The sequence below is a fragment of the Gallinula chloropus genome (genome assembly GCF_964237585.1).
Source record: "Gallinula chloropus genome assembly, chromosome: Z".
Classification (NCBI taxonomy): Eukaryota; Metazoa; Chordata; class Aves; order Gruiformes; family Rallidae; genus Gallinula; species Gallinula chloropus.
The window spans coordinates 52,061,932-52,074,695 of record NC_140089.1 but is presented as its reverse complement, the minus strand read 5'-3'; the positions used below and the strand labels follow the sequence as shown (position 1 = coordinate 52,074,695).

The 12,764-nt window shown below is 40.4% G+C and overlaps 1 protein-coding gene across 1 annotated transcript; it reads right to left on the bottom strand.

Moving 5' to 3' along the window:
* Positions 1–410: 410 nt before the first annotated feature.
* SLC26A1 (solute carrier family 26 member 1) lies at positions 411–10,756 on the bottom strand (the record flags this gene model as incomplete). Its single annotated transcript, XM_084278836.1, has 3 exons — positions 411–1,931; positions 3,259–3,909; positions 10,667–10,756. 3 exons carry the CDS (start codon positions 10,754–10,756, stop codon positions 411–413), a joined length of 2,262 nt encoding a protein of 753 aa, XP_084134962.1.
* Positions 10,757–12,764: the final 2,008 nt, after the last annotated feature.

The window sequence follows — 12,764 nt, the reverse complement described above, 5'->3', positions numbered from 1 at the left end:
CGGCATTTCCATGGAGATGGCTTGGCCCTCGTAACACAAACTAGCTGTCTAACCACTGTGAGAGTCAGCTGGCACCTGGCAGACCTTCCAGCATGAGCCTCATGGTTGAGTCACACATGATCATGGCACAAAGGGAAGTCAATCCGAAACTGGGGTATTGCATATCACCTGCATTTAAAGTGAAGGTGCAGGTAATAATCCAATCTGTTCCATCCTGGTGCTGGACTGCATCCCCAGTGGTTGTTCTGTGTGGCATCAGACAAATAGCAGAGCTCTTCAGGGGAGAGCTAGTCATGGGCTTATAGGCCCATTGCTGTACACAGCCAACAGTGTGTATGATAATTTAATTATTGCAAACTGCCCCTCCCTGTCTGTCACCTGTGCAGTGAACTGTCAAGGAAGACACAGGATTAAACTGAGCAATCTGCTGAAAGCTTTTGGTCTTTTGCAAACTGCACAGCATTATGTATACTGTAGAACAGCATTTCCTGCAGATTTCCAGAATCCTTCCCAAAGTATCCTCCTCTCTTCAGAGAGTCTATCACTGCAGGATTGCAGCAAGCTAGGAGAACAGAAATGTTTAAGTCCTTGTAGTCCTTCAGGATTTCCTTTAGAGTGTTAACTCCAGTGGTGTCCAAAAATGAGATGGAAGAGCAATCTACAACAAGGGTTTGGAAATCAATTTGTTTGGGAACTAGTTGCAGAGTGTTTTCTCTGGTGCCCAGTCCATTAGCAGTTGTGTGATGTCCCTTTTTCAGATGCTGCTTTTCCTTCTTCTCATATTTCTTTCTTCTAGCAGCTTCCAGGTTAGGATCTAGGTTAGTCAGTCTGTATAGAGACTTTAGGAAGTAGTTTCTGTTTGCATAGTAAAGTGGGGCCTCAAAACGGAATATTTTGACCTTTGGAATAGAAGAGAGATTTTCATATTCTAAGTTGTCTTCATAAAAGCTGGTGTCTTGGATCTGACCAAGCAGGGCTGTCCGTGGCCGTTGTGTCTGAACAATGATGCACAACATGGAGAAAACAATGCCAACCAGCAGCCCTATTTCTGTGCTGATCAAGGCAGAGGCAGCCATGGTAACGACCCAGACAAGTGTGTCCACTTTATTCACGTGGTACCGTGCTGGCACATCTCGAAACTTCCTCAGGGCTCCTCGGAGGCTGACAATGATGATACAAGCCAGGACACACTTCTGCAAGGAGTAGAAGAGAGGTGCCAAGAAGAGCAGCACCAGCAAAACCACCATTGCACTTATTACTCCAGAGACTTGAGTCTGGCAGCCTGTAGATGTTTTGACGAGTGTTTTTGCCAGAGCTGCGCTGGTTGCAAAAGAGTGGAAGAAAGAAGGAATGATGTTGCAGAACCCCACAGCAAACATTTCCTGGTTGGCTCGGATGGTGTAAGCATATTTCTTTGCACACATTTCAGAGAGGGATACAGTGAAGACAAAGCTGACTATGGCAAGAGGCAAAGCATCTACAGCGACACGGAACATTAGGTTGAAATGTGGTACCTTGGGGGGAATAAATCCTGTTGGAATAGCTCCAGAAACACTGGATTTATACACTTCATTTAACTTACCATAGTGTGACACCAGTGTTGCCACAACAATAACTACCAGCTCCGTGGGAAGAGGAAATTTCAGCTTATGCTTATACCGATCCCCCAGTTCCTTAGCAGTGACCAGCACCACAATACAAATGGCACTTGTGATTACATCACAAAGGTTTGCCTGAGAAATGTTACGGAAAATGTTAATCCAGGTAATAACCAGCATCCCGTGACCTTGGCTACGTGGAATTTTTATTCCAATCAGATACTTCACTTGAGCTGTTAAAATGGTTAAGGAAGCACCGGTTGCAAAACCATCTAGTACAGACTCTGACAGGTACATGGATACGAAACCCAGACGAAAGATTCCCATTAGAACCTGAGGAGACACAGAAAGGGAAAAAAAATAAAAAAGATGAGTCTTAAATGCTTCTGAAAATAATGAAATACAAATGAGAGAGAACTATGTGGAAGAAGATAGCATTTGGCTACTCGAATCTTAAAATAGGAATTATCCTTTTGTTTTTTCCAGTCTGCTTTTAATACATGTGATTCATTTTACTGTCGTGGAATACAAAAATCCAAGAGGTGAATGAGGAGTTTGAGGCAAGGTCAATCAAACGTTGGTCTGAAGTGACTCCCTGAAGTGGCTTGTCTGAATTTTATTTCCTATGCGAAAGAACAGTGGAACAAAAAATGCTTCTGTTGTACCAAAGCTATTTTCCCCCCCTTGCTTAAAGTGAATAAAGTTAAAACTTACAGCCATTGCTTTGTAAACTGAACTTGAATGACAACAGCTAAGATCCCTACTTTAGTGGCAGTGCTGTATTAAACAGCTTTTCATTTTAGCCGCATGGTAAGGGAAGGTGCAGCACAGCCAGCCTTTGTGGCATGCCTGTCAAAAGTGGCAGAAGAGCTCACAGACTTTCCCAGGTCCCAGGATACTGTCCTTAACCAGTTGTTTCTCCTTAGACATCTTTGGAAAGTATAGCTTCACAAGGGCACTTGGTTGTTCACAGATATGGCCTGAAATTTCTTAGTAAACAGGAAGATAGCTCTTTCTTAATCCATACATGTACACAATTAATACATATGTTCATCACGTTTCCTTCTGTGTTGTGTTGATATCCTTGTGACATGCAGCACATTAGTAAGTCTCAAACAGTCATTGTCGGAAAAGTATACAAGTCAGTCTGTTTCCCCTCTTTCTACTTCTGAATTACCTTTGGACAGCGGTTTGGAGGACCATGGTATCCCCTAGCAAAACACCGGGTGGTACATTGCAAACCTGTGCAGAAGAAGGTGTATGAGCCTGCACCTTCATTAAAACATCTGTCTAGGGAAACAGCTTATTTCTTCATTGTTGGACTACTCGGCGACCTGCGAATTCCCCTCCTGATAATATCTGCATTGGATTCATGGTCCCATGAAAGCAGAAATGCCAAAAGGCCCTAGAATATCAAAACAGTATTAACGGTCATGTAGAAGACTGATGTTTTAGCTATGCTTGCTAGTAGCTAGGGAAACTGCCTACCTTGTGCTTTCTCTGAGTTGCCTACAGTTATTCTTCCTGGACAAAGCAGTCCAGGGTCATTTAAGCAAACTGGTGCTCTATCCCTCATTGAAAGAGTCGAACCAAAGCTTAGGTCATGCAGAGAAGCTTCAGGAACGTCATACCTTGCCTCTGGATGCCAGCAACCACTTACCTGATACACTCCCGCCACAAATGTCAAGGCAGTGGCAATGCCGATGGCGTAGCATTCTTTCCCGCACTCCGCATGCATCCCTGCCAGCGTGAGGTTGAAGGCAGTAGTGTTTGACAGGCTGTCATTCTGCAGAGAGCCATCACCCAGGACTGGCGGGGCATCGTCATTCAAGTCAAACCCAGCCAAGACAAGTTCTCGGTCCACAACTTGTCCTACCATTAAGCTTATCAAGCTGAAAATGCCAACTGAGACGTGACGGGATGTGCCCATTAAGAAGTAGATGATGTTGGCAAAGAAGGATGTGTAGAGGCTGTAAATGGGCTTCAGACCTGCCAGAAGTGAGTATGCAATTGCCTGGGGCACCAAAATAATCCCAATCACTAACCCAGACATAACATCCCCCCAAATGTACTCTTTGCACTGATACTTGGGAAGCCATCGTAGAACAGGAAGGAAATCCATGATAAAGTTCTTCAGCTTCTTTGGGGTGCAGGAACAGCTCTTCCTCAGCTTAGCTAGCATGACTTCTTTCCTATTAATCTTGACATGAGGCTTTCTTTCCATGACAAAGGAGGAATAGCTGCTGTTTTCCATCCTGGTAGCCTCCAGTGGTCTTTCCATTTTCGCAGTGTTTACTTCATGTATGTGTTCCTGGAGTGTGAACAAAACTACTGTTAGGTTGCAATTTATGATTTTATGTTTTAACACAGATGCTTCACTCTAAAATTTTATTAGATGATTGTCCTTTTAAGGAAGGATTATCCCAACAAGAACACCACCACAGGACCTAGTGACGCAACACTAAGAAGGGTATCTACAGATCGATCCCTTTCTTGGATCATTTAAGAGTACATTCTATTGAATCCAGTTTGTTTTACTAAGGAAAAATGGAGTTCAGTTAGTAATTCCTTCCAAATGCCCAATCATAGAGCCCCTTTTGATCAGAGGCAGCAATTGATGGTGTGAAATAAACATATTATTAGGGAGGCAGGCTACAGTCTTTCTATATTGTGCATCTTGTAGTCACTGATGTGGAACTCATATATGGTAGGTTTAGTGATGTGTCACTGCAGCCATCCTCAGTGCACATAAGAAAGGCTTTGCCAGTAGAACCCTTAAAGCAGACCTTTATGGGGAGCAACAATTTAGTCTTATGCAAAAATTTGTACACAAACCATAGACGGACTCTTTGAAGCTGCCTCATGAGATCAACCTGTTGAATTGTAGATTGTTTTGTTGTGGAGCTTCCGTTAATCAGTAAGCATGTCACAAATACCACTTTGGCAACACGGACTCTGCATCATGATGAAGCATTATTATCTCAGAAGAGTGCCACATATTAGTATTTTCAGGTTTAAACTGTGAGTTTAAACCTAGCTTTGCACTCCAGGGAGTAAGATACAACAATTCTGAGGGCAACAGAAGCAATGCAGTTGTGTTTCCAGTGGTTCTCTTACATCTCAGTTTTCTGATACATAAAGACTGGGGGAATTTGTATTCCCCAGGTGGACGTGCTTTGGATGTCTCTTGCCTCCACGAACACAACTGTTTCCACCATTCTCTGAATTTTTGCTCAATTGTCAAAATAAGTTGATAATAGCTGAACGCATTCATAAATCATTTGGGGGTAGGTGGGGACATGACTGAGAGGCAACACATGCAAGTGCCCTACCTTAGCAGTTTAAAAGTAAAAAATAGGAGTAGGAAGCTGAAAACGGTCAGATAGTGGCAAATATTGTTTTCTGGCCTGCAGTAGGAAGAAAGAACAGACTTCCAAGAGTGGATGTCCATATATAAGTACTGGGAAAATAAGGAATGATTCATACGGACCTAGAAGAAGAGATTTTTATATGTGCTAGTACAACAGTATGCAGAATCTCTAGGAAAGAACTTCTTCAGCCCAGCATCTCCCAATGTTAACAATAGCTATCAGCAAAGCTCTTTGATGCCAAGTGTGACATTGCAATACACTGTCAAAGCTTGTCTTCACTTACAAATAAAAGCTGTTTCTTTTTTCTTTCAGTATCTAAAGACAAAGGCAATACACATCTGTCCCCTAAAACTTGAAGTAAACTCACTGGCACAGTGTTCTGTTTGTATATTTTAATGACTCCAAGAGTTAGTAGTAACAGAAGTCATCGTTCTTTGTGGGTTGGGTTTTGTGGGTAGGTTTTTTTTTTCTTTGTGGTTTTATTTGGAGGGGTGGGATTTTTTTTTAAGGGCATTTTGTTTTGATTTTGTTTGGTAGCATCTAGTTAAAGCATAGAATTCTGAGCTGAGAAAAAACAAAGAGTTAGGAGTCCAACTTGAAGTATAATTGATAAACAAAAGAACAGATTACCAACAGCCTCTAAACTTTTAATCTGCTGCACTACAAACAGAGAGTGGCTTATTACAAAGTCTTCTATCTATCCTACTTTGGATTTTTTTCCAGATTTTAACAAATACCTTTAGGTAGCAAATCAAGAGCAGTAAGATACATATCTGTAACTAGCATAAAAGTCTTAAGCAAGTTCCCAGGTACCATTTAAATGATACTGTAATTTCTAAGGTCATGCAAAGTTTAACCACAACTTGAAACAGGATGTTTAACTGTTACAGGTACACAATTTTGTAAAAGGCAGAAAAGAGATTCTCATGGACTCATTGTCCTCGTTGAAAATTACCTGTCTAGTAATTGCAATATATTTTTAAAAATCAATAGATTTCTATGCATTCTAATTGCCTTAAATAGTTTTTTGCTCTCATTGTGTAAGTTTCTTTATATTTGTAAATAAGGTTTATTTCCACTGTAAGGGAAAACTAATGACAATTTAATGTAGTTATTTAGAAATATTGATGTCTGGTTTTCCTTCAGTGATGCCAGATTTAGTTTACACTCTAATGTACTCCACAGCTATGCTAGACAAGATCTGCTTGGACAGGAAATAGGTTGGATCTAGTCTTTGTTAGAATGTAAAGGTGAGAGAAAAGATAAAAGAACTTACTTAAGAGCATATGATTAAAGTTTATCAAGTACAGAATGCTATTAACTGCAATAAGGACATGTTTCTAAGATTAAAAAAAACCCACTTCCTTGTCTTACCCAAATTAGTTTGGAGAATAAGAGGCTTGTGCGTAAGGACAGCAAGTCCTGCTCGAATGCTACCCACTTCTTACAGCCAAGTGAATTCAGACAGCCAAGAAATAAATACAGTGCCCTTGTTCTACATTCTTAAAAGCCAGTGGGCAGTTCTATATCCAAAGAGGGCCTCTGATAGGCTACATAAAAAAATATTGCACTGGCTTCTGTACACCAGGCTCGTATGTTTAATTGTACAGTTGCTGTCTGCCTCTAAACTCACACCACTTGTTTGCAAGTAAACTTGTATTTACTAAAAATATAAACCCCACACATTAAAATAGGCACATGCACATTGTTTGTGCAGCTTCCTGAAGTATAATAGTTTATAAGATTATTGGAATATAGTTTCTCTGGAAATCTGTTAAGAGATCTTCTGTGTGAATGATAATGTAGTAACCTCTTGGCTGTACTACCCTACTGGATAATCAGAATAGTAGCTTTTTATAAAAGCCAACCAAAGAAGAGGCAGTATGGTAAAGCTTATGTTTTTTTCAGCAATTTTGATGCATTTTAGACAAAGGTTAAAAGAACCTTTATAGTGGAATAAGTAAATTCAAGCTAAAATACAGACACATGCTAGCAGAAGGTAATTTTCTTCTTTTCTCCTGAAAATAAGGGTTTCCTTTCTGTAAATAACCATTACTCTGATAGATACATTTTCAGAATCCACGTCAAGTGAACATTCAGCTCTAAAATGAGATGTTACTGGCTTGCAGAGACTGTTAAAATTTAGAATTTAATTGTTTTTAAAACATAGTAAAGCCACAGCAAATAATGGAAGGGTTGTTACCAGAGGAACGTTTTTTTTAGCTGCATAACCCTCAGGTTCTGAGACTATGATGCCAGGAGCACAGTAATAACTGAGTTGCTCCACCTGAGGAAAATGGGATTCCACCATGGCTGTGTGCTAACTCCTGTACATTTGCTGAGAGCTTCCAATGCTCCTGTCCTCTCCAAAAGACGGGAGGGTGGAAAGCAGATCTGTCTACTCCTGTGCTACTCCAGCCCTCTGAGTCAGGTGCTGAGATACAACACCATCCTTCCAGTGGTTATACCTGAGCAATATTCAGGAGCCCGGAGGGTGTCTGTAAATAGATTCCTTTGCAGGTTCACGTAAGTGACCCATTTTCAGCTCAGCCTGTACTAAGTGGTTTCTAAGAAAAGGAGCAACCTCTATTTCAGCCTCCAGAGCTTAACAGAATATCTTTGAGTTTCATTCAAATGAAGGCTTCCCACTACTTGCTGAAAGAGCTGTTCTGAGCTGGGATGTGCAGATGAAGCAGTGTATAGCATAGAACATGTCTACCCATTGCCTTCGACTGGAATCAGAATATTCTCAACCATGTAATAGAAGTAAAAGTTACTTGCATACACATTCATATATATATATATATAATATATATACAAGTATCTTCCATATCATTACAACAAGAAGTAGTGTTTAGGTTATTTTAATTTCTTTTTTGATGTTTGGAATCTTCACAGTGAAGTTTTTTTCAAGTTACCCTGATCATATTAGCAAAAGCAAAAAGCTTGTTTTGTTGGGGTATTTTTTCTGCTTCAGCAGAACGACTGTCTGAACCACTCATTCTTTAAGGTTAAATTCAGTGATTCAGTTTGTCTTGTGAAGACAAAGAACCATTCAAGCCAAACAAACTGCTGCTTTCCAGTTGGCCTTAGTCCCACCTTTCTTCCTGTGTTTTCACCATGCCACTGACCAGAGAAAATCTCTGCAGGGGAGGAAACATTCATCACAACATGTTCAGTGGGATTTCTCTTTTCAGGTTCCTTGGCAAGCAGTGCCTCCTGACACACATACAAACATTTTGGCTCGATGAGTTGTTTTTTGTGGAATAGCACAACCCAAAAAATCCCCCCTTTTTTCTGATGCATCTTTTTGTCTTCCCATCCTGATTGTCCACCAGAAGATCTGAAGCTGTATCTCTAGAAACCCCAAGGAGGAGTAGACAGAGTGAGCCTGCCTCTCTATGCTAAGGGCATCTCTTAAATACTGTATTTGGGACGGAAGTCAGTGTATCACAGCTGTATATTAGAATCACTTGCTCTTGCTGAAATAGTGATTGTGAGTTAGGATGGAGACCTTTATATGGTTTGAGCCAAGCAATGCTTGCAGTTATCTCCGTGTTCCAACTAAAAAATCAGCTAAAAACTAATGTAGGTGGAGCAGGGTTTTTTTTTATCATCTGAAGTTTCATTGTATTTTTGTGGCATAAATTACAGAAAAACATGGGAGACATCAGTTTAGCTAAGCAGTTGATTTAAAACACCTGTAGGTGTTGAGTTAAACTGATCATGTTACTCATCTTTCATACAGCAACCTTTTCTGCATGAAAGAAGCGTCTCTCAGATGGCTATGACTACGGTACTGGTCTGGTTTTGAGTATTAACACAGCTTTGAAAAAAATCCCTGTTAGCCTCACTTACAGTGCATACAGAGGTGTGTGACGCTTGCAAACCAGATTTTTTTCCAGAGGAAACTACCCAGAAGCTCTGCCCCAGTGCACTTTGACTCCTTATGGAGGCATAAAAATCCGACCCAGCAATCAGTCCTTTGGACAGATCTGAGCGGATGCGATGAGGACATTGAGACTGGGAGACCTGACTAGTGTGAAATAAAGTCCCCTGAAATGCCTATAGTGCAGTATAGTGCTGCTTCAGTACCTACTTCTTTGATTTATTAATCTGCTTTTGTTGTGCAGAATTACTTGGAAATGTTGACATTACCTATGAGTTTTATAAAGGATCAAGTGTCAGAACAAATTAAATTAATGTTTCTCATTGTCTTGCACAAGCTATTGTATTTTCAGCTTTAGAGCACCAGGACCTAGATGTACTTGGAAGCAGACTGAAGGAAGGTGCCAGCAACAAAAAAACATTTATTTAAACACAGACATAGTAAGTTTTCAGACTATAGGCAGAGAACATTTCAGCGCAGTTTAGGAAAATCATGTGAAACTTCACACGCTTAGTTACTTTATAATGTATCTAGCCAAAATATTGGGACTTCCAAGCATTACCCTGTTGAGTTTCGACATTATGCTATCCAAAAGTGACAGAGGAAGAAATCCTACTGTTGGTTTGGTTTCTACAAGTCAGAAAAGCCAGAACATTAGTCTAACTCCTCTACATGTAAACACTACTATACTGAGGAGGTATTCTGAGTGTCAAGCAGTCTTTCAGATTTGCGTATTTTTATTTAAAATATCCAATTCACAAATTCTGCAAATTGATTTAGTATTTCCAAAGCAAATTAGGTCTATTCCGAATGCCTGCATTTGCCAGCAGCTGTGATTCAATTAACATCTTCTCAGTCCAGGGCCCCAGTGAGTAAGATGGCAGGCACTGACATGTAACAATCACAGAGGTGATGAGCAGGTCACAGGCACAGGAGAACTGACAGAGTCAGTTCTGTTGGTAAGGCTGGCCCATCAGCCTTGGACGATCAGACATTGAAAATACATGATTGTGTTGTTTCACAAGTACTCCAGGGACTGGTTCAGGGGTTCCAGAACGTTCTGTTCAGAATTTTGGCACACACTTGAAGGCAAGTCAGTATTAGAGTCCTAGAGCATAGCCACTAAAAAGACATTTTCTGTGCAGTCAAAAAACATTCCTAAAAATCCTTCTTGCTTTTGGCAAAGTAGCTGTCCAGAGTGAAAGTCTGGTATTTTTTTTAAAGACAATCTTTCAAGACAGCTTTCAAAGACTTAGTAATCAGTCACAAAGCTATACACTAAGCTCTGTTTCCTGCCCTGTGGTTTTGCTGGACTTTGTTTAGTCACATTAAGCTATGGTAGAGAAAAACAAATTGACATCCCATTCTCATGTTTTTTCCTGTTGTCTTACCTGGTATCTTGGGCTTACCACACACAATAAGGATAATATTTTGGAAACCCTCTTTCATATTTAATCTCTAAGAAAATGTTCAGGTTTAATAATAATTTAGTATTTTGAGAACCAGAGAAGCTTCATATAGGCCAGTTTGCCTAAGTGCAAATAAAAACTAGCCAAATGGCTGGTCTTGATCTCTTACACCAGGGTTGCAGGAAAGATTACTCCCATACCAGTTACTGCTGGCTACGTGCCTCACAAACCTGTGTCCGGTATGTACAAGCAATATTAAGAACAGAATCATGACAAAACTTAAAAACCAACTCCAGTGTGTAAAGTAACTGAAAGGAGGTGGGTTTGCACCTTTGAAAATAGTCAAAGAACAAATAAAACCTGAGTTCAGAGGTGTGGGAGGGGAAGCAAATATCTTACCTGCATAGCTGCATAGACAGGAATGTTCAGCTCTGTTTTTGCACGTTGAAATGAATGAAAGTCTTCAGTCAGGCATTGCTCTATTTGCATAAAGGATAATTATTAGCTAAATATTCCTCAAGGGAAGAATGTGTAGTTATGGAATCTTGAGCTTGCTGCTTCGTAATGTGTTGTCTGTGTACTGCTCTGAAAATCTGGATATATATGACGCACTTACTAATGATTTGAGTTTAAATAATGTGTAAGATTATTAATTAACTAATGCAGATCCAAAAATTATGCTGAGTTCAGGCCAGCACATCTCTGACCTTTGAAGCTGTTTTCATCTGAGATTCGATCTGGTTTATGCATCCTCATATAGCATTAGTTGTTGGGTTTATATATTCGAGGTGTAAGAACAGACCTGCAGTCTTGCCTGAGATTTTGCAGGCTGGAGTAAGGACTGTTCTGCTCAGCACATAGGATGGGACTGCTGGAGGTCAGAGTTCCATTCCTACATGTCAGCGCATTCGGATCACAAGATCTTTGTTGCTTCTGTGTAAAGCAAAGACTGTAAAATGTAGGCAGATCAGCAGGACAAAGAGTGACTCTGTACATTCTTTGCAAGGTATATAAATGACCAAGCCCCCCCTCTGTTACTTTAGTTCTTTGGATGGGTGCAGTCCTATCCAAGTGACAAATAATAATCCATCTCCCCCGCGTGACAAAGGTGATAGGTAATGTTTAGTGGTTTCTAAGCAGTGTTGATGAACAGATTCAGCACAAGAACAGGACTAAGCAGGAACAGCATTCAGCTGACCTACAAGCTAAGGGGCAATGAGAAATTTGTGATTCTGAGTCAAGGAAAAAATTGAACATGCGTGCAGTAAGAGTCTGAGATGGAGGTATGAGGCCTGAGAAAGGCTGTGCTGCTGGATAGACAAAGATGTTTCCTCTGCCCCTGCCAGCAGGAATGCTTGCAGGGGGAGCAGTGCACAAACGTCTACAGACGGCCAGGTTCCAACATTGTCTTTTAGCCCAGCACACAGAGATGTCGCTGCTCTTTAAAATAAAAAGAAAACATGAGATTATGGAAATGAAAAGTCAGAACACCAATACGAGGGTGGAACAGTGAGGGAACCATATCTCATCTTTGTGGTGCTAAACTAGTCATGGGTCCTTAAAAGTACTGTCTGTCACCAAGAACTCGAACTTGGTGACAGTAGTGACCTCCTAATCCTCAAAACTAAAGAAAGCAATTTAAGTCATAGTAAAATCTTCTGTTTTGCCCCTTTCCTGTAGAAAGTCTTGTCAAGTGTTCCTTTCCCTTTGCCATTCCCAAGGTACCTCTTAGAAAAAAAGGGAGGCAGTAGTGTACTTAATCTGCTTAATGAATTTTGCACACTGGTGGTGGTAAAGTAGAGTGTCTCTTTGGTCTTGTGGACCACAGTATAGAAAATGGCTCTACTGCATCTGTTAATTCTTTCCAGGCCTCCAGTATTTCTTTCTTGAAGATAAGTGACTTAAATTCAGTCTCTCAGATTTGTCCTTTCAGGTGTTTTACTACCTAAATCTTAGAACCAAGAGTCATCTTCTCTAGTGACCACTTAAATTGTGCATGCCATTTGCTTCAGGACCAAACTAAGCTTGACTACACAGCTCTCCTCTAGTACAAATCTCCAATGTTTGGAAACTCTGTAACTTCTACTATTTGCAGTCATGGAATTTGTAGGAATTTGCCTTCTTGTTTTTTGGTTTTTTTTTAACGAGACCCCTGCATTTCTTTCCAACAGCGCTTTTCCCTATATCTGGCTCCTAAGGGTAGTACGGGATGTTCAGGTTATCATCTTGACCCCTGCCATACAGTTATTTTGTTTTACGTCAAGTTAGCCTAAAAATAGCACTTTATGAAATTTTAAAAGAAACAAATTTCAAGTAACAAGTTTGAAGTATGTGAACACTAGGCACACCACCATTCAACCAAGGCTAAATATCTCTGGACAGGGGGGAGAAGTGACAAAATGAAGCAGTCTTTTCCTCTCTTTCAAGAAGTTGTGAAAATAATCCAGTTTTAAGGAAAACAGGTTCATTAGTGCTTTAGTTATGGTGATGCTAGTTC